Source organism: Rhineura floridana, chromosome 2 (assembly GCF_030035675.1).
Source record: "Rhineura floridana isolate rRhiFlo1 chromosome 2, rRhiFlo1.hap2, whole genome shotgun sequence".
NCBI classification, from domain to species: Eukaryota; Metazoa; Chordata; class Lepidosauria; order Squamata; family Rhineuridae; genus Rhineura; species Rhineura floridana.
In genome coordinates, this window is record NC_084481.1 from 160,292,790 (window position 1) to 160,319,510 (window position 26,721).

Genomic DNA, 26,721 nt, shown 5'->3' on the forward strand with positions numbered 1-26,721 from the left:
CCAGGCCAAACCCTTTCCTCAGCCACACCCTTTACCAGCCCTGCTTTGCACCCTCGAGTGATCTGCCTGGCTGGAATATATCCTGGAACTCTGATAATGCCTCTTGCTCGTCTGGATGGAGAGCAGAGAGGGATGTGTGAGTGTCTGGAGGAACTAGCCTACCATACAGAGGTAAAATTCACATTCATTGTTCTGCTCCTTTTTGCCGCTGGCCCTGCCCACCACTGGGAAGTTACCCAGAAGGGAATGCAACTCTTGGACTGAAAAAAGTTCCCCATCCTGGTGTACGTTTCATAAAACTGACAACCTGAAATATCATCATTCTGTTTTAACTGCTGTTTCACTTGTTGTTTTATGGTTTATATTTTTAGGGAACATATTTTAATGTTATTTGTTGCTGTTTAACTGGGCTTGTGTAAGCCACTTAGGGTTTTAATTGTAAAGCATGGTACAAATTTTTAAAAGCAAACAAAGATAAAATTGGCTCTCCATCTAGGCAAACCAAACACACCTTCACTTCCTGTACCCAGCCTAAGATTATATAGATATAGATATCTCAATACATAGGGAGAAATTACAAAATGAAGAATTCCACTTTATGAAGATGTAGAAGATGCTGGCAGGCACTGGATTTGTTGTATTGGAAAAGATCAGCATGAAATCTCACCCAGCCCAGAGTGCAGTTGGTGGTAGGAGGAAAAGCTTACACTGCATACTCCACCATCAGTGGAATAGGATGATGTGCGCTTCAATTTGTGCTCTGGTTCAAAATAGTCTTCATCCAAGGAGTAGGCATCAGGTGGGATGGCATAGTCACTCTCTGAGCTTAGCGAAGACATAGAGACACCTGCTAGAAATAACAAGAACAATTGAACATGCAGGCCTGGCGCCAGTGGATGTCCAGGTCAGGCAGTGGCCAAGGACCCCTGTGGCTGACAGGGGCCCCTGCTTGTGGAGCTGGGCTGGAGTAGATCCCACTCAGCGATCCATGCTAGCATTGGATGGCATAGCATGCACCCTGTGACGTGATGTTGGCATGGATCGTGGAGCTGGAGCCATCCTCCCAGGCAACACCCCCTACACCACCGGCGCAGGCTGGCTGTGCCATTTCCCACATTGCTGTGTTTTGTCAGCGTGCTGCACGTGTGGATGTTTGCCATCACCCAAACAGAACCCAAAATTAACATTAATAACAAAATGCTGATTGCAATGGAAAGACTGATATGCTTTTCCCTGGTGTATGACCTGTTTGAGTGTTCATTTTCGTAAGACCTCAGAGCTGAAGTAACTGGATTTCTGCTGGACTAACAAAAGGATCTCAGTAAAGTTATGAAGCTAAGCTCATTCTCCATATGCTAAGAAGTTGATTTATAGTTATAATTTATAGCAGATGAAAGATAATCCCCAGACTGGTAGATAATTTAGGCCACAATCCTAAGCACTCTTACCTGGCAGAAAGCTCCAGTGAACTCAGTGGGACTTACTTCTGAGTAGACATGCTCAGGATTGTGCTGTTAGGTCTAATATAGCTAAGGCCTACCCAAAATTCCTAGATATACTCTGGACTGCTGCATGTAGATGCTTTTAAGTAACTTTAAAATATCTTCCAGCAATTCAGAAAACAATACTGCACTTCCTTAATCTTACCTCTCTTCACCGCACGAGGACTGCCTGGCATGCTTGTTCTTCTGGGTTCAGATCCTGCACTGGAGGTTCTGAAGCTAATGTGAGAGCTGCAGTCATCATCAGAGCCTGAGGACTCATCTAAGAAAGGAACGTTGCTGATTTGGGTGGCTTTCTGGAAAACAAGCCTCCAAAGTCAGGACGAAAAGAAAAGCAGGTATCACAGTTCAAGCAAATGCCACAATTTGCAAGCGCTAGCACAAGAAAACCAGTTATATTGCTCTGGTCCTACACCTTGCCCCTATGCCCAAACAAGAAAGCCCGTCTATCTATTCATGTAATTCTCTATGCCCTAAAGAAAAACACCCCACCACCAGTAGCAATTAGGCTCAGGGGAAAAAGTCTCATTGCTGTGAACGGGATCTTTTCTTCCTAAGCCTAATCGCTGGGGGGAGGGGGACAGGCTGAGAAGCTGCCACAGGCCAGACCCAAACATTCTGTATATTGCATCTGGTCCACAGGATGGACATGCCCCAGCCTCTGGTCTAGGGACTTTCAGCTAATTTTCTTTTTGCTTCAAACACTACACAAATTCAGTCTATGATGGACCTATTTCTTGTGGCACGGCATTCATATAACCAGCACCCATGACAATCAAACACCAGCACCCAAACCTGTGTTTGCTCATATGTGGCATAGAAATTATTATGACATTGGCATGCAGTCCACGCATGGAATCTGACAGATCCCAGACCTCAAGTGGCTTGATAGTACTAATTCCATTGCTGTGGCTAAAAATGAAAAAACTTCACTAATAAACTATATTCTCTTATTTAGTTAGAACAACAGGTTGTGAGTGGAAAAGAGTCTCACAGGGAAACAATTCAAATAGAACTCATAAAAACAGTAACTGCTAAACAAAATAAACAGCAAACAGGTACTGAATTTAAATATCCTGAAGAACCCTTTTGCTACCTTGAAATCTGCTGTCTACATTTCATCAAAGAATACACACACACACACGCCCCTACTAACATATGAAAGTTCTGCTTAGTGAGGATCATGTATATGTCACAACCAGGATTAGTCTCTCTTGCGTATACTGCAGAATGGTCAATCCTCTTCTTGTGGCTTGAAGGTAATTTCATGCTAATGTGAAGGTACCTTGGGGTTTTTTTTTAACCTATAGGAAGAGGATGTGACCAAGCAGCATGTTTGTGTGTGCTGCATGCACACACAAAACCATGCACACAGCCCCAGCAAGATATAATTGGGGGTTATCACCAGATCTAGACAATTTCAATTTCAAGTGTAGCGGCATGAATATGACACATCTGCAGGCACACAAGAGACAAGACCTAGACTGAATGGTAGACTGAGGGCTCTTCCAGATGACCATTTTCCTTGAGGATTCATCCTAATTTGCTTACAGAAAGTTTACATGAGGGTTAAATAAAATTCACTAATAGGCAAAAAAACCCTTGTGGTTTAAGAACATATCTATAGCCCACAGATATTTCTATCAAACTTTAAAAAGCAGGGAAATTGAGCAGCTATAGTGAATGCACCAGGGGAGCAGGAGACCTGACCTCCTCTCTGAGATATTGGACTGTCCTACAAATTTGTCAAAATGTAAATACAATTTGGGTTGGTCTTTCACAGTCCAATCCACTTCCTTGGAAGAATTTGGTAATGTGACTCTGAGCATAAGATGAGTGGTGGCAATACCTACCATCTCCAAATATGTAGAATTACATTTTTACATGTTTGTTGGTGTTCTTATGTTGCTTCTTTCCTGTGTTACTACTGTTTCTACAGAGAATCTAACCTAGAAAATTATATTTCTCTCATTATTCATCCTAGAAATCTGTGTCAAATTTATTTTCATTAATTTCAAAACCTTTTATTGGTCAATGTCATATGATGGTGAAGACAGCCGTTTGTGTTTCAAATTGGAGATTATGTTCTATTTCTATTTTGGGTGCATTAACACTTGAATCTGAAACTGCAGCTTGATGTAAAATCAGCCTGATTACAATATGTTGCTATTTAAGCAATGAATCTAGCTGTTGGAAAAAACAAGCTTGGCCTGCCCAAGATGCATGTGTTCAGCCTGCTATGCTTAAAGCACTCCACTTAAGGAAGGGTGGGCATGGTCAATTAAAAACATAGAACACACCTAAAAATTTGCTGGAATATATTTCACCTCCCACTATTTTATCTTATGCACACTGAGACACTCCTCATGTCCCCTGGAGACTGTTCTGCACAATAGTCAGTGCCCTTATTCCACCATTTGTGTTGTAGTTTTTTAGTGTAAATTATGCAAAGTATTGCTGTACTTCACATATTCACAGAAACAGAAGGAAAAGAAAATGATTTACTATAGGAAACTTCACTAAAATTGCAAAGTAAATCAAACATATTTAAAGTGACTATCTGAACGATATCAACTGTCTTAATATTGTTGCTTCCTCCCTGCTAAAACAAGATCAGCACAACACATGTCTTGTTTCTGTTATTTGGGCTGATTGTCTATTTCTCTGCTTTTTAATCTGGGAGGTAAGAAATGGGATTTATTGCAAGTTTGCTGAGAATGGATTGATCATTTGCATGCTGATTGAGTTCAGTGGGATTTACTCCCTTGCTATTATGCTTAGGATAGGTGAAACTGAACACAGAGCAGGGGGAGGGGAGAAGGAGGGCAGGTTTGATAATCTGCATGCTTATTGAGTTCAGTGGGATTTACTCCCCTGCAATCACGCTTAGGATAGGTGAAACTGACCCTAGGGGAGAAGAAGAGGGAGAAGGCTGGAGTGGGCAGACGAGGAGGAAGAAGGAAGAGGGTAGGGGAGAAACAAGAAAGAGAGGGAGGAGAGGGGGAAGAGAGAGAGGGACAGGAAGGGGAAAGGCAGGTCTGATCATTTGCATGCTTTTGAGTTCAATGGGATTTACTCCCATGCAATCATGCTTAGAATAGGTAAAACTGTCAGGAGAGGAGGAGAAGGGGGGAAGGGGATAGGAAAAGGAAGGAGGAAGGGAGAGGAGGGGATTGGGAGGGGAGGGGCAAAGGAAGGGGTGGGAGGAGGAAAGGAGGGTAGGTTTGATCATTTGTATGCTTTTTGAGTTCAATGGGATTTACTCCTTAATGCTTATGCTTAAGATAGGTGAAAGTGACCTGGGGGAGGGAAGAGGGTGAAGGGGGAGAGAAGGGGAAGAAGGGTAGGGGAAAGGAGGAAGGGGGAGGGGGACGAGATTGGGTGGGTGGGCATTGGGCAGAGGGAAAGCTCATTTCCTTTCCAAAAGCAAAACACTGTGAACAGTATCATCGTTTTTCAGGGTTTACCCCACCTTCTTATTTTACAGTAGGCACATTTACTGTCCCAACCCACATTTAAACCAAAGCTGTCACTGGCCACATTCAGACCAAACCTTTATTCCACTTAGACAGTCATGGCTTTTCCCAAAGAATCTTGGGAAGTGTAGTTTGTGAAGGGTGCTGGGAGTTACTAGGAGAGGCCCTATTTCCCTCACAGAGCTACAATCTCCAGAAGAGCGGTTAAACCACTCTGGTCACTGGAGCTTTGTTGGGGAAATAGGAGTCTCCTAACAATTCTCAGTACTCTTCACAAGCTACACTTCTCAGGATTCTTTGGGGGAAGCCATGACTATTGAAAATGGAACAAATATCTGGCATGGGCGTGGACCCCTGATTAGCTAAGCCAAACAGTTGTGAGTCTGGCTTTCAGAACACTGACAGTTAGTTCTTACTGAGAATGCCTGTGCTTATCATTGACTCCAATGTTAAATTTCTTAATTAAAAATCAGCCAGGCATTTTTTTTTAACTTTTAAACTGTCAGAGTATGGGGCAAGGTCAGTAATAGGATTACAGGTACATTGTGAACATGACTGATTTTTAATTAATTTCAACAAATTATGAAACTACTGACAGAAAAAAGTCCAACAAAGGTCTGGATTTTTCCCTCTCTTGTTTTACACTTTGAACTCTTGATTCTCTCTGTCTGTTTTGTGTATCACCATGAACACTTATGTTGTTAAGCAAGCGTTTCTGAGCTCAGGACTGTAAGTTTTGTAAGGTTTTGTTTTGAAATGAGCTTATGGGAAGCAGTAGAATGGCATGCGGGCTACTTTCAATTTAACATTGTGGAATACAAAAAATCCATGCTGGCTATAGCATACAGTCATTCCCATGACTGTATAATATATGTGTGTATGTTGGATGGACATCTGTCCAATTTGATCATTTGCTTTGTGTTTTCTTTCTTTCTTGGTATATTTAATAATTTGTTACAAATGTAATTTTTTGTTTATGGTTTTTTGCCACTAGTCAGAAATTATATATCCAAGGGCCTAAGTGCAGGAATGGGAGTATCAGCCTGTTTCCCCCGCATGTTTACTTTGCATATGCTCAACCACAGGTCTGTTCTGCCCAGTTTATTTTGCAGATTTAAGGACACAAACAAAATTGTGTTTAAAATGTACACATTTCCCCTAAAGTATACATTTCATATCCATTTTGTACACACTCATCCTCTAAAATATGCATATTGTATGTATAATGTAAAATATGCATGACTGTGTACTTGTTTTTGAACTGAAACAGCATCACAGAAGTGCGTAATCTGACTGATACCTGTGTTCAGATCCCCATATAAATTGGGACAGGTGAAATAGGTTAGTCATCTTTAAAACAGAAACCAAATAAATTTCTCCCCCATCCCTACTCTGAGTTCTCACATTAGTTTATTGCTTTCCACATCTGTTCCCATGGACTTGCCCACCGTTTCCATATTTCTCCTAACTCAAGAAAGTGAAATAGTTCCTTACCCCTTTTAGCATAGTATAGACAGGAACTGTGACATTTCTGTAAACGAGGCAGGTGAATGGCCCAAGGGGTGAATAGGCTGGAGAATTTGAAGCTGAGATATTTGTGTGTTAAAAAAGGAAGAAAATAAGAAGCATCAATTTTTTTAAAAAACAGCATATTTCAATAGATGCATTTGTAATTAGCTAGGTGTGACTATGTTAAGAATAGATATTAATATGGCAACAGGGAATCTGACCAAGATTAACAAACAACCATTAAGTTATCAGCTACAAGGCAAGTTAGGACCAAGCCCATTTTTCGCCACTTTAAAAGACTATGAGAAGGAGCGAAGATAGCTATTGGGGCTTTGGATCCGAAGAACACTCTCTGGAATATTGTATAGTTGTAACTGCAGAAGGAAGGATGGATATATGGAGGGTGGAATAAGAGAAGTCTCTGCGTAGGTAGAAACTATCCACCTTTAATCACCCACATGTTCATCACAGAGAAAAGTTCATTATTTCTGCGAGCCCCCAACCCCTACAAAATATGTAAGACCACAAATAAACCCTATATTCTACAGCAGGGGTGGAGAACCACAGGCCCAAGGGCCATATGCAGCCCTCTAGGCATCTCTATCTGGCCCTCAGAACTCTCTCCATGCCTTACCCTTCACTGGCCTTGCTTCACTTCCCAAGCATTTTGGCCTGGCTGGAATGTGTCCTTGAACTCTTCCTCGTCTAGATAGAGATGAGAGGGATGTGTGTGGGTGTGGGTGTGTATAGAAACTAGCCTACTATTTTGGGATTCCAGTTGTTTTTAATTGTTTTTAACACTATATTTTAAGATTGTTGTAACCGTGCTGGGTCCTCTGGGTGAAGTCCAGACAATAAATGCTAATAAATAACTAAATAAAATACTGTATAAAAGTACAATTTGCATTTGTTGGTCCACCACCTTTGCCTCTCACTAAACCCACTACTGGCATGTGGCCCTTGGAAGGTTGCCCAAAAGGGAATGTGGCCCCCAGGCTAAAAAAGGTTCCCTACTGCTGTTCTACACGAAGGACAGCAGCTCACCTTTGTTGCAGCTGCTCTGTAGCACAGCACTAAACATTGGAATGATCACACATTTTAGTGTGAATTGCATCCATTTTTCTAAATTGGCGCAAATGAAGTTTGTTGTTTCTGTGACTACATTTCTTTTATCACCAAATGCATACTACACCCCGAAATGTGATATGAATTAAGTCAGTAGTACATTTATCATAGGAGGGTTTACATGAACAAATATTTTGAAAATATATGTTATTGTTTTATTTATTTATTAAATTTATATCCTGTCCTTCCTCCCAGAAGGAGCCTAGGTGGCAAACAAAAACCAAAGCATTTTAAAACATCTTTAAAAACAAAACACTTTAAAGCGTATTAAAACAAAACATCTTTAAAAACAAATAAAAACAAAATATCTTCAAAACATCTTTAAAAAACAACTTTTAAACATCTTAAATATAAATTCCAGCACAGACACAGACTGGGATAAGGTCACTACTTAGAAGACTTGTTGAGCGAGGAAGGTCTTCAGTAGGTGTCGAAAAGAGATGGCACATCTAATATTTAGAGATGGCACATCTAATATTTTAACAGAAGGGAATTCCAAAGGGTAGGTGCCACTACACTAAAGGCCTGCTTCCTATGTTGTGTGGAACGGACCTCCTGATAAGATGGTATGTGCAGATGGTCCTCACCTGCAGAGCACAGTGATCGACTAGGTATGTAAGTGGTAAGACGATCTTTCAGGTATCCTGGTCCCAAGCTGCATAGGGCTTTGTACAGCAAAACCAGAACCTTCAACTTGACTCAGTAGCTAATGGGCAGCCAGTGCAATTCTTTCAGTAGTGGGGCAACATGTTGGCAATATCCTGGCCCAGTGAGCACTCGTGCCACCACATTTTGCAGCAGCTGCAGCTTTCAGACCAATCTCAAGGGCAGCCCCACATACAGTGCATTATTCCAGCCTGGAGGTTGGTGATATCCAGATAACACTAGTGGTATCTGGTCATGTGTAGAGTCTGTGAAGTGATTTTGGCTAATACTTACTTCGATTAGAAGAGTCGCTCCCGACAGCCACTTCTGAAAGCCTCATTCCAGACTTTGCTACTGCATAGATCCGACTTTCCTAAAACAAAACAAAAAGATCAAGGGGAAAAGGCAAAGCAAAAATATGTTTGGTTATCTTTAGGCAACCTGGGATGCTTTGCTTCTTCTTTAGGTCCAGCTACCTTTCCCTGAGACCCACTAGCAGCTGAGCTGCAAGCAGATCTCTTGAGTGGCAGATAATTAATAAGCTGTCTTTTGGATAGGAAGGAAGACACTAAAGGTGCACCTACAGTTTAACTGTAAAGAGGTTCCTCTTGACAGTGGTAGAACTATATACACTAGGAAGGGAAAAGGGGTGTGTGTGCACATTCAGATGGAGGGGGACTTGCACAAGAAAAGTGGAGGGAAGGATTAAGCACATTCCTCTCATCAGTTGCTTCTCCTCTGCAAACCTCTGGGCGAGGATGATCTGCTCAGTCCTCCCCAGGACACAAGCACAGGGTTAGAAGAGGTCATGGAACAGCTCAACAATTCTTTCCCAAGTACAAGAGGCCACAATGTAGGCAGCCTCTTCCACATGGCAGATGACTTGGGATGAGCAATGGAAACCTTAGTGACCATAACGACAGACAAGCAGTGTTAGAATAGCAAGATGTGTTTTACAACTTCAGTACTCGCATGGTTTTTATAATATTCATATGAGAAAAGGATTAGACTGTAATATCAGAATATAATATTCATATGACAAAAGGACTAGACTGTAAGAGTTTATATGAAAACAAAACTATATTTTTGTGAAAGGTAGTGGTACTATACTGTAGATGATTTTAGTAGTTTCTTAAGTCTTATTGTTTTGTTAACAATGGCAGGTTTTACACATATGTGCAATTGTACAAAAAAAATAAAAAAACTACATGTAAAATCTTGATAGCTACATAACTCCTATTTTTTTATATGGAACGCATTTTGGGTTGTTATAAAAAATTTATAACCATTATAAAGAAAGATTGTAAACAAAGTGTGCTTTATAAAAAATGTTTATATAAATCCCTATTAAAAAACAAAAAAGAGGCAGTGCATTTGTTTAGCATCACTTCAGCTCTGTAATTGTACCAGACATATATTCATGCTCTGTGTTTTCCTTACCAGAGAATTTCTGCAACACCAAAACTATCAACATACATTTCTCATTGTTTTGTGTCTGACTAGCACTGCCTTTAAAAATAATACTGTCCTGAACTTCCAGTTGAGGCAGCTTTTCCACTTTCTTCCATGTAGAAATTAAGTCTTATAGGAATTTATCCAGCTAGTTTGACTGTAAATCACTTTGGGTTCACTTTTGTGAAGAAAAGCGACTAACAAATTAATTAATTAATTAATTAATCACACCCTACCAATTCTGCTTTGCAATAGGGAAGCAGTGGCCATAGTGTGAAAACTTGTGATGGAGTGGTAATGTTATTTACAAAAGGATCTTACTTTTCTGTTGCTACAACTTATAGAGAAAACTGATGGTGTGGTAGCTGACATCAGGGAAAATATATTGAATACAGGAGAAAGTAAATGGATTTGCCAGGAGGCAGGATATATATTGACTAATTCAAGTGTATTTATTTATGAAGAATATAATTTTTGAAAAAAGTTTAGCTTTTTAAAGGGATCATTTTTTCCACATATGAGGAAATGTAAGTAGGCAAAAAAATTTGGACAACGGTGATAAAGATCATGAACAATATTTCTTCAACTGAATCTTGAGTCCAAACCACTGCTATGTTTTTTGGATTATATAGGAACAAGTTATACCAACTGATAAACAGAATGAAATCTTATATATATTTACAAATGCAAGAATGCCAAATTATGGAAGAGTAACCAAAAACTTAGTAAAACAAAATTTATTAAGAAAATCTAGATCTATGAGATGGTTAAGCATACAGGATTGCAAGGCACATTAAAAGACGCACTGTTATTAGAAAGGGGGGAACCTGTGATTCAATATATTAGAAATTATTTTGGTATAAATAATTCAAATACTTCATTTGGGATGTTACATATCAGAGTTCTTCTACCTGAGTGATAACCTTTCTTCCCTAGAACACGAGAAGTCTCTGATCTCTGATAGTAAAGTTATAAATTTTAAAAAAACTTGATCAATTTATAACTGTACGTAAGAGTATATTTACCAATGAATTTTATAAATATATTTGTATGTTTTAATGTTAGTAGTATAAGCAAGTACAGTATGTACATATGCAAGTGTGCATATATTTATGTATTTATTTAATGTGAAAACTTTTTAAAAAAGAAACTTATCCATTCTTTACAACTCCCTGGCCCTTCCCAAGGGCCTTCTTTTGAACTCCAACCTTCCTTCTCTTCTCCTATGGTATGGTTTAGGAATTTGACAAGAGCCTCAAACCCAGCCATGTTGACATTCTTTCAAAATCCTTCTGATGGTATTTGTAACATCTGGATATAAGATTAAACTAACAACAGCAGTGCAATTTATATAGTTAGTTTATTCCAGCAATGATAAAACTGGTGAATTTGATTTTTCCAAGCTGCATTAACTTTGTTTTTTTAAAAACTTGCAGTGAATTAAAGTCCCCCATCTGTAGTGAATGGTGAACATCTTACCCAAGATGGAAATCTGTGCAATGGCGGAGTGGGTGGCTTGCCTCCTGGATCCATCACTCCAATTTCAGAAGCCCCTGTCTTCTTACTGGAGCAAGACTGCAGATGAATCTCTTCATCCATCCCTGCCTCCTCCACTAAACAGTCTTCCATCTCCATGTTTTCTGCTATTTCTTCATCAATATCTGTCTCTTCCACTTGTCCCTGGCAATGTGCTGCAGCACTTATAGGCTGAAACGTGCTGATCTCAATGTTCACCACATGATGAAAGGAATCTACTCCTGACTGTGGTTGGCTATAATGCCTCTTGGCTAGCAGGATGCTGTCTCGTGGATTGCTAGGAGTCCGAACTTTGGGAAGAGTCATGCTGTTACCTAGTCCCCTCCCTGGGAAATTGCAGGGAATTGAAGTGATGGATTTTGGCAACTTCAAGGCTGGAATTGATGTTGAGAGAGAACTACTAAGGACATTTTTCATTTCCCCAGAGAAGGAGTTCAACCTATGAGTGGTCAAGTCAGTACTCAGTTCATCTAATGGCTTGCACAGGTCAGATAATGTCTTGTCTGAGTCACTAATGGAACTGTCAAGTTCCTCCTGAGAAGACTGTGAACCTAAAACTCCATGAAATTTCACAGTCTCAGCTTGGTGGTTTGATGATGGGCAGATTTGGGGGTGTGCCATGGAGACCAAGTTATCTTCTGAAGAGTTCTTGTAATCTGAAGAGTCAGAGATAAGCTTCAGTGTGCTTCGAGAAGATACTGATTTGTTAACCTCACCTGCTACACAGCCATCATCCATAAATACTACACTTGCTATATAAGGACCACCTTCCATAGATACATTCTGATATGCCTGTTTGATGTCCATTGCAAGAATCCTCGCACCCTGGTGTGAGTTCTCATGGAGGTATGACAATGGATCTCTAAGGAGCGGAATGTTGCAGCTGGAAATAGATTCTTCAGGAGAAATAGTCGTCAAATCTGCAATTGGGAGTAAAAAGAAAAAAACATAAGAACAGCCATCTAGTCCAGCATGCTGTTCTCACAGTGCCTAATCAGATGTCTATGGGAAGCCTGAAAACAGGACCTAAGTGCAATAGCACTCCGCCCACTTGTGGTATTTCAGAGCAACTGGTATATCAGAGGCATACTGCCTCCGACAACCATCATGACTACTAGTCATTGATAGTCTTATTCTCCATGAATTTTCCAACATTCATCTTAATTGGATGGCTCGGGGCTCTAGCATTAAGGCGGTGGGACTTCTCTTGGTCCTTTCTCTGCATTACGTATACTTTTATACTTCTCATACCTCACCCCCCCTTACCATTTTCTAAACTAAATGTACCTGGAGGTTTCTGGTAAAACAACAGTAGTCAAAGCTGTTAATCTGTAAAGATGTCTGCAAAAGATGTATTTTATTTCCAGAGGAATGGTGAAAACAAATGTTGGATGGACTTATGAGGCAGGACCGTTGTTTGGAAGTTCTGGCCCTTAATCCCAAACACACTTTGGTATGTAGGGTAGGGATTGTGGCTATTTAGAAGTGAATCTACTCTGCATATGTTCAAAAGCAATGTTTTCCGTATTATTACTTGCCACATTACCATGCTAAGCAGTGGCATAGAAGATGAGGGATTAAGCCCTGGTTCAAATTAGCCTCAATGCTGGAGAATCTGAATTGAATGATACACAATAAGACAATACAATTATGTGTAGGAGTCAATGTATCATTCAGAGCTGTCTGGTTGGTGTCATCCCAGGAACATTTAATACCAGGTTATTATAGCAACCATCTCATTCAGTAAGCAATCAGAATGGATGAGAACAACTTCCTTGCAAAGCTTTCAGATGGAAAGGTGATTGTCCTTGCAGAGAGAAGTGACACCTCATGTATGAAGAGGAATACATTCATGACAATCAGGGAATATCAGCACAGAATTGACACCACCGTACACATACATACAATTCTCCTGTGCTCCAGGTTGCTTGTCTATGTGACATGGCCATGCCTAACTAGAGAGAAAGCAATTTGGAGAATACAATTCCCTTCCATTTGAAATGTTAATTATATTCTAGATAGACATGCTGTTTTCAGGACCCAGCAGAAAGAACATACATCTTTAGCTGAAACAGGGAGAACAAATGCCATAGATGCAGAATAGGCTTTCCCTAGTCACTTTCAATGCACTACGTGCAGTAGGAAGGAATGCAAACCCAACGCTCACTGTCACACCCCAACAGGAGCTGTACACCACTATGTGAACAACCTCCCAGAAAATGTCCTGTATGATTGAGCTGGGGCTCTATCATACATGTCACAGGTATGGGGAACCTGTGGCCTTACAGATGTTGCTGGACCACAGTTCCCATAACCCCTGACCATAGGCTATGCTGGTTGAGACTAAAGGGAGTTAGGAATTCAACAACATCTGGAGGGTCACATGATTCCCATCTCTGTTGTATGTACCAGCTAAAAGAAATACTAATGTAACACAGATACACTGGTACGTCCTCAGCAATCATGTTAGACACAAAGTTCTACATGAACATTCTTAGGATGGAGCAGTTAGTGAGATCTTCTAGTTCTCCTGTTTAGCATGCTACAACTCAGTGTCAAAGCAATTATTATTAGTACTAGTATTAAATTTCAATGGGAAGTCTACAATCTACATTCAGGTGGACCCATGAACTTTGTCAGTGAGCATCAAACACGTCAGGAAAGGAATCAGCAGTTAGATGTTTGGACAGCTGGCAATGACTTAACGTGATGCTGAAATTTTTACTGCAACCTCCTAAACAATAGATGTGTGAAAGTACTTTCAGTCTTTATCTTCAGTTCTGCTAAACTGACCAACTGTGTTGTAACCCCCCCCCTGCTGCTTATGATTTGATAATGTGGCATCATTCCTTGATAAAACCTGATATTACTCCAAGAAAGGTAATGGATTTTCTGCCATTGGCATGAATTATGGCCTTCACAGCTCAATTAAAGGACCAGCCATTATTATGGAGACTGCAACAGAGATCTTATAGCCAGTCTGTCTGAAAGTATGCATTTTTTAAATGATACATATAAAATAGAAAGTCAAAACATATTCTGCTCACATTACCTCTGCACACTGGAAGGAAACCACAAATGGCTTGCACAGAAACTTGCACAGAGAATTTCTTCTAAACTACCGTGCACAATTACAGTGAAACCAGCAACAGATCTGAGGGTTCTTTCCACTTTCCCTAGACATTTATAACAAAACATGTATTTACCCTGCAGTGCTTCTTGAAGGGCTTTGATCTGCTCAGTCAGCCTCAGATTATAATCCTTGAGGTAATGGTTTTCCGTCTCAAGCTGTGAAACAGTAGAAGAACACACTTTTTAAAAAGCTCTTTAAAGTATTTTTCCTTTGCAAACAATCCTGTCCAGACTTTTGGCTTTAATATAATCTCAAGAAAATTATAAAATGAATCTAACTGTAAATCCCCTCTTTAAAAAAACAAAAGAAGAAGTCCAACCTTTAGGAATAGTCCTTTGCCCAGTCTCTCCACAGCCAATCAGTACTACAGTCTGCTTAAACCAATAAACGTGGACTCATCTAACTAAATTACTAATTAAATTCATAGATTAGACTGTAAACTTGTCATAATTATTGACCCAGTTCTACAACCCATAGAGACAGTAAAAGAAGCCATATAACTGGACATGATGTCTTCTCCAAGAGTGCAATGAAATAGTTTACATGCCGTTGCAGCGTAGGATACCCCTGCTGAGGTAGCAGCACAAGCCCCCTTCTGTGCCAGTGTAGTTACACAAATCTACAGAATAGGGGTGTGAGCAAAAGTCAACCACTGCACAATGAAACATGCCCAATAAACAATAACTTGCATCTGAAATATTCACAGTAAAGAAGTTGTCTTCATCAGGAGTCTCTTATTGTTACTGTCCACACAACCATCTCCAGCTACAACTCTATCAATATATGCAGATTGTACTCCAACCTATACGGTTTAGAAAGAAAGGAAAAAAAGAAACTGGCCATCACCTCTCTGAGTTTAGCAGTCACCCAGTCCTTAATTTTGGCAGCTTTTTCTTGGACAATTTTTGCATCATCTGCTCTCAGTTGCTTCTGTGAAGAAAAGAAATAGGTAAATGTGATCGGGCAGCAGCAGAGTCAATTCAACCTGGATAAAGTACGGATGTAGCCATTCGTCTTTCCACAAGATCGGTGTGTTGTTGTTTTGCACAATTGTTACATAACAAAATGGAATGTTGTGGAGATTTTGTGGACACTTGCCTGACTAGCCAGAAGAAGACTATTGACATACACAGCTCAGAAACCAGGTACCTAAATGAACACTTGCTTCCATAATAATTTGTCCAGATATTCAGCTGATCTTTGGAGGCTCTCTACCAGGTGCTCCTGCCATCCAATATAAAGTGGATGGCAACCAGAGAGAAAGGCTTCTCAGTTGTGGCATCCTGTTTGTGGAATTCTCTCTGCCATGAGAGAACCTGTCTGGCACCAACTTTGTTATTCTTTTGGTTCCAGCCAAATATGTTTTTATTCTCCCAGTCTTTTAAATGTATTTATATTTTAAAAACATTTATTATTATTATTATTATTATTATGGGTGATATCCAATGTTGTGCGATCAGACTGGATAGGACTTTTCCTCCCCTTCCTTGCAGCCCCCACATCTCTCAAATCTGCTCTGGAGCTCCTCCAACTGCCCGGAACAGATTCGGGGGGTGTACAGGAGGGCAGCAAGGAGAAGGTCTGTTGCATGAGTGGAAGTTCGTTCCACTTGTGGACAGACTCAGTTGGATGCGACCTATTCTGGAAACAGCTCTGGAAACTCTACTGTAGGGTAGTACATAATTCTTTTAATCAGTCAGTCACTGGATCTGAGAAGGGAGACAGACGTAAAAGCCTTCTAGAGGCAGGAACAGAAGCCATAATTTCAGGCAGTACCTTATTTACTGGCTGCAGATGATGCATGCATTCCAGCCAAAGCTAGCTTTATTACCTGCTTTTCCAGCTGTGCTTCCAGTTTCTTGATTAGTTCATTCTTTCCTTGCATTCTGCTCACCAGCTCCTGGTATTTCTTGTATTCGCTTGAACCACTTGTTTTCATGTTGGCAAGCTTCAGCTTCTCTTCCATGACCTCAACCTGAAAGATCCCCTTACACTTTCAGTGCCATGAGAAAGGGTGGCGAAAGGGAAGGAAACACCTTGGACTCTGGTGGGAATAAACTATTTGTTTACTCACAGACCTTTATTTGGGGGTCAGCGGGGGGAATTCTTCTTAAAGAATTCTCATGTATTTGTCATAATCCCATGAACTAGAGCTCTGGTATACATGTTGAAAATATCACAGTAACAGCACACAGTTCAATGACTGCATGCTCAGAGGTAAGTGGGTATAGCACTGCAACCTAAATAGTCAAAGGACTCAAGGAAAAGATATATTTCAGGAGATAAATAAAAGAGGTGCCTGGAAGTCTACCATCTTCAGACAGGGAGATTGTCCCAACCATGCAAGATGGCATGAAAGAAGGCATCAAACATATTTTATAGGTACATCTAAGTGGGGCCCTGCAACAAAATGTTTATTTATTAAAAGTATTTCTATACCACCCCCTCACAAAACTTCAGGGCAGTGTACAGCAATATAAAAACATTTAAAAACAATAAAAAACAATCACTAAAATGACTGACTATTGAGGTTTTTTCCCCTAACTTTTTTTTTTGCATGCTTGCAAACATGTGCAAGATACCCTGATGTGTAACTTCATCAGCAGAGTGAGCAGTATGGCCAATCAATGATGAAGTTAAGAGCTGTTGTTTATTGATTTATGCCTATATCATTGTCATGAACATGGTGAATGAAAAACTATCAGTTAGTGGATAAGTTGTACTTATTCTGCAAAGTCTTATTCTGATCAGGAGATAAGGCAGCTGCATTTTCTCCTGCCTATCGCCCACAGGGGCTTTTTTCCCGTTCCCATCTGCTATGTAGCACATCTAGAGTCTTGGCCACTACAGCAGGCACACTCTGAATCCTGATTCCCTTTGCATCTATCATGTCTTTCTTTTTAAAAACAAAAAAACAAGACAGATGAAATGCAATCACATATTTTTCATGTTGTCTAACTGACCCTCACAAGTGCGTGTTCATACACACACAAGGCTCATGGTGGTGTAGGTGAAGTTCCCCAAACCACAGTGGAGCCACCACACATTAATCACTAGCTGTGTAGAAACAGCCACCCCAGTGGTCCATTTTAAGAACTCATGCAAGCACATGAAACTGCTTTGTGATGGGGTCAGACCTCTGGTCCATCAAGTCCAGCATTGTCTAATCATCAAACTGACACCAACACTCAGAGATCTCAGGCAGAGGCCTATCCCAGTCACACTGCCCAAGTCTCCTCTTGGCAGGCTTTGGGGTCTGCCCCTTTTTCCATGGGCATGTCCCATCATCTGTTTTCATCCCAGCATGTATATTAATCCACCTGCTTTCAGGATTTTGAACACCACCTATATGGAGATACCATAAATATTTTGGCTGTGTCTGAAAGTAAATGTTCCTTCTCAATCTAGTTCCCTTTTCTCTTTAAAAACACTGATGGCCCCAAGACCAAAGCCTACTGGCCTCCTCCTCAAAGTTCTCAAATTGAGATTGGCAATGCCATGTGAAATATTTCCTGGTTTACGTGCAAATTTCTGCACGAAAGCAGGTTATGCTTCATTGGACATTCCTCGCCCCAGAGTTGCGGAAAGCTGTGTTTTGTCCTCCTGTCTGCCTGCATTAGACAAAGAGAGGCAAACAGCTTTTCCCCTGCCCTGAATCTGGAAGGCAAGCATGTGGCACCCCAAGCCAGAAAGCTTAGCCTGCCAAGCTGGGATGTGTTTTGATTAGAGCTCGGGATAATTACAGTCTAAAGAAAGAGTCCCTCCCACCTGTCTGATGCTTGAGTGGTGACTCTAGTCTCTGGACAGGGACAGTAACCATTTGTTTACCTTAGCTGAATATAACAGCACACTGAAGGAGGCATCCAAAACTCTAAACTCAAGAGGTGAAAGAAAACACCAGCTTTAAAACTCAGCACAAAACCCTTCATTTCCCAGATGTCTATAGCTTCTCCAAAATATAGCAGTTTGTGGGGTGGTAGCTCCACATTATATATTAAACCATTTCCTAAGCCTGTCAGATTTAATTAAGGCATTTCTAAAGGCATTTCCATTTCTCCTTAGATACCAAGCTGGGTGGTGCTATTGATAACAGGCAGCAGCAACCTCCAAGCTTGATTCACTCCTCCAGGTTTGGCCAGGATATGCCAATCCAGCCTGGGTTGTAGGCTCCTAGAGTAAACTTTAGAAACATGTTTAAAAGTATATTAGCACTCAAAGATGTAAATGTATCTCCCTCTCTGAAAACATTTGTATCATTAGAAACCTGCAGAGAGCTGCAGCCGGAGTATTAACAGGGGCTGGTTACAGGGACGATACAACTCCCTTGTTACAACAGCTCCACTGGCTGCCAGTTTGTTTCCGGTCACAATTCAAAGTGCTGGTTTTGACCTTTAAAGTCCTATACGGCCCAGGTCCAGGCTATTTGTCAGACCGTATCTCTCTGTATGAGCCTGCCCGGGCCCTGAGAGCTTCAGGAGAGGCCCTTCTCTCAGTCCCAACACCCTCGCAAGTGCGATTGGTGGGGACGCGAGATAGGGCCTTCTCGGTGGCTGCTCCTAGGTTCTGGAATTCCCTTCCTAGGGAGGCACGAATGGCCCCCTCCTTGCCATCCTTCCGTCGGCAACTAAAGACTTTTTTATTCCGACAGGCTTTTGGGATAGGTGTTTAGGATTGGGCTTTACAAGGCTTGTTTTATTGTTTTATATTATTATTTTTATTGTTTTAAATTGTTTTTAGATTTTTGTGCCTTTTACAGTTTTAAGTTTGTGCATAGTTTAATTGTATTTTAATTGTATGTTTTTCTATGTTTTTAACTACATGTAGTTCTATTTGTAAGCCGCCCTGAGTTCCAGTTTGGAAAAAGGGCAGGGTAAAAATAAAGTTTCAATTCAATTCAATTCAAACCTGGGCAAACCAGAGTGCTATAGAGCCAATATGGTCTGGCAGTTAAGAGTGCTGGACTAGGACCCTGGGAGACCAGGGTTCACATCCCTGCTCAACAGTGAAGCTCACTGGTTGACCTTGACCCAGTCACTGAGTCACAGCCTAATCTACGTCACAGGGTTGTTGTGAGGATAAAATTGGGAGGGGGAGGACCATGTTTGTACATCACCTTGAGGGAAAGGTGGGATATAAATGTAGTAGTAGTAGTAATAATAATACTACAGATTTTATATGGATTTCTTGGTGATGAAGTGGGGGAGACAAAAAATTTGTTTAATGATTTTTAGAAGGTAGTGTTTGAATAATGGGAATTTTGCTGTATAGCCAGAGCTTGGAAGTAATTAGTTAGGAAAAACAAATTACTTGTAGATTATTACTTTTTTGAGGAATGAGTGGATTTCTTTACATTTTGATTGTAATAAAATGAGGAGACATTTTATTACTTTTGAGCTGTAATTGTAGTGTATCCAGCATTACTTTGGGGCATTACAGTGGGGGGGGGCAGGACAAGTCTTCTGCTCCTCTGATTCGTGGGTTAAAATCACATGCCTCCAACTGGGTTGCTGAGAGAGCAAGGAGCAGAGCCAAAAGCCTCCTCACAGCCACAGCTTCTCTGCTTCAGGGCCAGCGAGGGGCAGGCAGGCAGAAATTGCAGCAGCAAGCAACCAGGGTCCTAAACAGCTGCTGCTTCTGATTTTCTTTCCTGTGCTTCCTTTCTTCCTAATAAACAGGATGCATCTTCATCTCAAGCAGGTCACAGGTATTCCCTGGAAGTTATTTTGTGCAAATTAAAGCATCCCCCACCCCATGACATATGCAAAGAGTTGCAAACTGGCACTTTTAAAAATCATTGTATGGATTGCAGCTGCAATCCAGTACATGGTTATCTGGGAGTAAGTCCCATTGAACCCAATGGAGCTTACTTCTGAGTAGACATGTACTGGATTGCAGCCTTAGTCTCCTTTTGCAGCCATTTTAATTCTGCCTTCTATATCTTCACAACAGCCACGTGAGGTAGGTTAGGCTGAGAGTTAGGGACTGGCCCAAGGCAGCAAATAAGCAAAAGCAATGATGAGTAAAAAATTTAAATTGTGAAAATGCTCATGTTCAGAGTATTTATGTTGCTGTTTGTCAAGGCTTCATCTGGGTTTTTATAGCTAGTGTCTCATCTTATAGCTAGTGTCTCACTTATTTAAAAAAGATTAAAATTGCCCAAACTCTGTGGTTGTTATTTTTTGTTAACTTGAGTTCTTTCCATGGTTTAGGGTTGGCATTGCAGGAGATCAGAGCTCTTGTGCATTTAACAGTGGGGCAGGTAGAAGTTAAATGGGGTAAGCCTTTTCTAGTATGGAAATACAATTATGGGGAAAGCTTCACCTGTTAATATTCTGCCTGTCAGACATCTTATTACTTTTGTGTGCCCTCCTCCCCAGATTTACTTTTGATTTCTGCATGCCATGTATTTACATGCCATGTGAATGCCCTTCCCTTTCCATTTTATCTTTGCAATAACCCTGTGAGGTAACTTAGGCTGAGACAATATATGTACATAAGCGGTAGTTGCAGTTGGTACAGCATTAATAAAGTACAGCCTCTGAAATGCTGATGTTTTGCAACAAAGAACGAAAGTTACTTGTGGTGCCTTTCAGACCAGGGATAGCCAACATAGTGCCTTCCAGATGTTGTTGGACTTTAATTTCCATCATCCCTGATAATTGGTTATGTTGTCTGAGACTGATGGGAGTTGTAGTCCAACAACATCTGGAGGGTACCATGTTGAATACCCAATTAGATTAACACAACTCCCTACCCGCCTACATTGTTTCAAACATGTCCAGAAAAGTATGTCTCTTAAGTTCTATGTCTGACAGGGTTTCTTTAGAGGTAAAAATTAATCTGCAATCCTATCTACTTATCCATTTAACTCAATGAAATTTGGAGTAGACATACATTAGGACTGGACTGAGAAAGCCACAAGTAGGACCTGAGTGCAAGAGCAACACTTTCCCTGCTTGTATTCCCAGCAACTGATATTCAGAAGCATAGTGCCTCCAATTACAGAGGCAGATCAGAGCCATTGTGGCTAGATGCCGCTAATAGCTTTAACCTCTATGGATTTGTCTAATCCTCTTTAGAAGCCATCCAAGTTGGTGCCCATCACTGCTTCTTGTGGGAGCAAATTCCATAGTTTAACTATACACTGTGCAAGAAGTAAGATTACATTTTTAATTGCAGGAGAAGGGATAGCATTTATTCTGGTGGATTACTTTTGATACGTGCATTTTCTGTTTACCTACGGTATGTTTCTTAAGTTCTACCTCTGACAGTTCAATCATGCATACGTGTCTACTCAGAAGCAAACCCCAATGAGTTCAATGGGACTTACTCCCAGGTACGTATGTATAGGATTAAGTTACCTCTAAGTTATTCTGTTGACAAAAAATGTTACAAAGGCAACTAGTGAAGTACTAAAGTTTGCATTTTTCTTTGATGATAGGGGGTTGCCATATAGATCAAAATGTGTTTTAGTTGAAAGGAATGGGGCCAAGAGGGAGGAGTATAGTTTGAGGAGGGCCCCACTGATAGCCTGTCCCCAGAAACCTAGAGCCAGCCCTGGTTGGTTCCATATAGTTCCTTCCTTCTAAACTTCTAAAGCAAGCCCACTTTAATCCATCCATGTCCTATCCCCACTATAGGCAATTGTGTAATAGGGCATAGAGTTTTGTGCAGAATTAATTAGTTACCATTATTATTAATAATATTTTTGCTACATTTTTTGCTACTTCCTTAGTCTTCCAAGCTTAGCATGGAATGCTTCTCATATAGAATTAGTTTGAAATGCTGTGTATTTATTATCATCACAATCATCATCTTCAAATCCTACTTCAATTCATTGTACATGGCTCTCCCCCCCCCATTTTATTTTCACAACAACCCTGTGAAGTAGTTAGGCTGAATGACTGGCCCAGGCAGGGGTATTTAGTGAGCAAAAATTATGCAAAGAGGGTATCTTCTAATTGTGCTATCAGCCTACTTCCTTGCACTCTGACTGGGGGGATTTTGTAGGATAGGGAAGAGATGGGGGGACACTTCACATGGAATCACAGTTGAGGTTGGTGGGGTGGATGTGACATTCTCTTCTGCCATTCTGTTAATCTTATGGATAAAAAACTTCTACTACCTTCTTTGTGTGTGTGTGTTTACGTTTAATGTTGTTTTAGGCTAGTTAGGTGTGCAGCAGCCAAGGCTAGCACCTTGCAGGCACTCTAATTTTTGTTTTTAAAGTTACTTAAGTGTAATTGTAGTGATTATTTTTGAGCAATAGTAAAGGATTCAATTCCTTTCAGAACAATTGTAATTGTAATGGTAATTTATTCCTTTTTGTGGCCACGTAACAGTAATTGTAATTTATTCCTTTTAAAAAGTAATCTTCCAAGGTCAGTGTACAGCACATACCACATCATTTTAAAATATAAAGCACAGAATAGTGCACACTGAGAGGATCCCATGTTATACTGAAAACAATTACCATGAATCTTACACTGGACCTATTGCTCGTTGGTAGGAGACAGATTATAGTTTTTTGAAGTGTTGAAGAACCACCATGCTGTTCATTGTCTTCCACTTTCACCACTGGTAAACAGGTTTTGCAGGGTTTTGTATTGTTTCAGATACCTGCAAAACCTGCTTGGCCAGAGGCAAAAGAAAGACAAAAATAAATGTATATGTACATCCCATGAAAAGTAATGCCTTGCTCAAACTCCCAGATTTTAAAAAAGTACTTCTTCACACAGCACATAGTTAAGCTTTGGAACTTGCTCCTTGAGGAGGCAGTGATGGCCACCAACTTGGAGGTCTTTAAAAGAGGATTAGACAAATTCATGGAGGATAAGGGTATCAAGGGCTACTAGCCACGATGGCTATGCTCTGCCTCCACAGCTGAAGACAGAATGCTTCTAAGTACCAGTTGCTGCAAACTGCAGGAGGGGAGAGTGCCGTTGCATTCAGGTCCTGTTTCCCATACGCATCTGGCTGGCCACTGTGAGAACAGGATGCTGGACTAGATGAGCCATTGGTCTGATGCAGCTGGCTTTTCTTATGTTATGTTCCTAAGAACTACTGTCTGTCTCCACCCTTTGAGTATCAAAGAACCCACAGAAGAACAACTTGTCAACTATTCTACATTTTCAGAGGGTGGCCTCTTGAGGTGCCAGTCCAGCTGTAAAAGGTTTCACATTTTAGGGTAGTAATGATATTAGAGAAACTCATACCTGTTTCTCCGCATTTTGGGCTCTCTGTTCTGCCTCAACCACTCTTTGCTCCAGTTCTTGCATCTTCACAGCAAAATAGGAGAAATGTTCAAAAATTATTATTTTTAACCTCTTTAGAATAAAAGCAATTTCTCATCACTGTGATCTTTGGAATTTCTAAAAGTATGTGGGTGGATCAAACCAGGAGCAGAGCTCTTTAAAGAGACGTCACCAATCATTTTCTTAGTGAATGTTGACCTTTATTGCATCGTTGGAAAGGATATGTTCCAGTACATCTACATTTTACATGCTGTTTATCGCTCCTATAAGCAGCTTACTTAGAAGCTACCAACCCACCATTAGCATCTATTATTAGCAGGATTATGATAGATTCTATCTCATGACATTATCATTATAAGGTGCAGTATATTTTAATGTCTAGAAACTGTTTTGAAAAGTGCTGTTTACCTTATCAAACCTTTAGGAAAGAAGTAACAACAATGCTCATACATTCCTATGCCATATTATTTCCAGGAATAAGAATGACAGAAACTTTATGCTAAATTCAATGGCCATCTGGGGCCAGTTTTCACAGGAGCCTGCAGCCTCCCAAGTGATTACCTCAGGGTCTTGTGTCAGTGCTCTCCTATTCCCTTAGTCCACATTCAGTTTTGCAAAGCATGCCCTTAAATTATGGTTCAGCTGCACTGCCAAGAATGACCCCGAGATTTCAGAGGTGTCCTTAATTCTAGTTTTCTAGGTTGACAGAAATACAGCACCATGGTAATACCATGCTGAAATATTGACTCAGCATTAATTCTGACAGAATAAATGAAATTATTTTAGAAAGTTGGCTTTGATATCCAAGCTTCTCTTTGTTCTTTGTTTTGCTGATGATCTGACCAAACACACACTATCATTACAGTGCATGAATACTAAATCAGTTGGAATTACATGAAGAACATCCTGATCTCCTTGTAAGTAACATCTCTCAAAACATGATCTCCAAGACTGTTCCTGCAGAGAAAGTAACTAAGAGCTGTGTCTACAGCATCTCCTCTTGACACAGCTTGGCTTTTCCCAGGCTTCAATGTACTCTCTAAATTATCTTCCCACCTTTCACATTCATTCTTCTTGGGAAAACAGTATTTGCACACGTAATCTCCCTGTGGGAGAGGAAAATAGGACTGTAGGTCAGTGTCCCATAGGTTCTTTGTTCTCATAAGCTTATGTACAAGAGCTCATTAATTTTCTTAATTATCATATAAGTTTTCCCTGGAGAGCTGTTTGAACACCAGGAAAACCAGCAGAAATTACATTGGGATAGTAGCTCAATAAGAGAAAGTTACATTATTACATACAGCTTGTGGGCTTAATTTTCCTAAAATTCAATTTAGAAGAACATTCAAAAGTAATTCATATAATTTTCTCAAATTCATAGTGCCATTTATTTGTATCTGTACTAGACTAAGAAATGAATTCTTGCTAGGGTTGACATGTAGTCTACTCTAATTTACTTAGTTTTGAATATTTATACCTTGCCCTTGCAATGTAGATACAATGCTCAAGGGGGCCTCCAATAGGTTAAAAACAGCTACAAAACCATCCATAAAAATGAAATAGCACAATAAAACAGACAAAGGAAACCTGTGCCCCTCCTGAAGTTGCTGGACTACAATTTCCATTATCAGCTAAAAATTGTCCATAGTGGCTGGAGCTGATGGGATCTGAAGTCCAACAACATCTGGAACGGCACAGCTTCCATGTTATATGAAAAGTAGACACAGCTTATAAAAAGTAGCTAAAAAAACAAGCAGTCAGCCTTTAATCCAGACAAATGTCTGCCAGAATTAGAAAACAACAACAACTAGGGGATGGAAGGCAATGAGAGAAGGGACTAGATAGACCGCCTGAAGTAGGGAGTAGCATAATCTAGGTGGATCACAGGGAATGCCCTCTCTTGCATCTCATCTAGTCATATTTTCACCACTGCTGGGAGAAGAGCCTCTTTTGCAGCTCTGAAACGGTGGGAATGCTCATACTAGACAATCCTTTAGGTATGCTGGACTCAAGGTATTTAGGGCTTTAAAAGTAATAGCCAGCACCTACCTGGAAATCAACATCCATTTTGACCCACATTGAAAGCTCAGCTTCATGACAATACTATGGGCCACTGCATACATTTGAAACACTTTAACATCTACACATGATTTTGTTATTTTTGCTCTTGATCAAGATGGCAACCCTAACTGTCAGATACTTGTTCATTTATGGGAGGCAATGAACCATACCAATAAGTAAGCTGAATGAGAATAGTATCTTAGAGGGAGATCTCCCCCAAGAAACCAGGGTTATTTTAGAACAGACGAATCCTACTTACCTCCCAAATGAATCAATACCCAAACCATCCACATTATCACATGGCATTTCTTTACAGCCTGCCAAACCTTAATAAAAATACATGTAGTCTGACTCAGTCTAAAAAAAATTGGCATTCTTCCTTATTTCCACCATTGTCTTGCTATGTAAAGTTAAAACAGCTGCTCTGTTTTACATCAGACAAGGGTGCAATTTCATGGTGCTTTTGAGTTTCATGTGTGCTTCAAGGTTCCCCAGGGGCAAACTAACAATAAGCTGAGCATTCAAATGGCAATTTCCACAAATCATATTTTGTAATACAGATGAGAAAACTGCACAACTAATTAACTGCACAACAGATACTGAAATGCAATGTTCAAAATTCATTTTCTGCATTTCTGACGATTAGCCCACCAAAGCTGCACATGCTGCAGAAAGATAAAACCCCATTATCCAGCAGGTTAATATCTCAAAGGTGAGGAGGATGGCCAAAGTTTCTTGGCCCCAGAGCTCCTTTGTTAACAGGGTCATCATGCTGCTATGGCAACAGTCTGCCATGTCACTCATCAATTGAATATTGCCCCTCTTTCTCCTTGTGTGCACAACTGTGTAAGTAAATGCTTGTTACTAAAGGCATGATATTCTTGAATGCGCCTCTAGATTTACTGGGTAAAGATGCATTAACCATCTGTATGATCCTTCAAATGGGTCCCTGAAAAAAGTGCATAGGAAATCCTGTGTACCTATCTCTACTTCTAAATTGAGTCAGACATTCATGTTAGAATCAAGCT

The 26,721-nt window shown here is 40.4% G+C and overlaps 1 protein-coding gene across 4 annotated transcripts in view; it reads right to left on the minus strand.

Moving 5' to 3' along the window:
- Nucleotides 1–26,721, minus strand: part of PLEKHH1 (pleckstrin homology, MyTH4 and FERM domain containing H1) — an 88,496-nt gene that overhangs the window by 48,193 nt on the left and 13,582 nt on the right. For 3 of the 4 annotated variants that reach the window (XM_061611084.1, XM_061611083.1, XM_061611082.1), the window contains exons 3-11: nucleotides 23,594–23,656; nucleotides 16,210–16,353; nucleotides 15,225–15,308; nucleotides 14,452–14,533; nucleotides 11,189–12,165; nucleotides 8,552–8,630; nucleotides 6,473–6,564; nucleotides 1,648–1,798; nucleotides 708–850 (exon numbers count right to left, since the gene is read on the minus strand). In XM_061611084.1, coding sequence (XP_061467068.1) covers nucleotides 708–850; nucleotides 1,648–1,798; nucleotides 6,473–6,564; nucleotides 8,552–8,630; nucleotides 11,189–12,165; nucleotides 14,452–14,533; nucleotides 15,225–15,308; nucleotides 16,210–16,353; nucleotides 23,594–23,656 — 1,815 coding nt within the window. The remainder of the gene's footprint in view (nucleotides 1–707; nucleotides 851–1,647; nucleotides 1,799–6,472; nucleotides 6,565–8,551; nucleotides 8,631–11,188; nucleotides 12,166–14,451; nucleotides 14,534–15,224; nucleotides 15,309–16,209; nucleotides 16,354–23,593; nucleotides 23,657–26,721) is intronic. The other variant, XM_061611085.1, reaches the window with a different exon arrangement.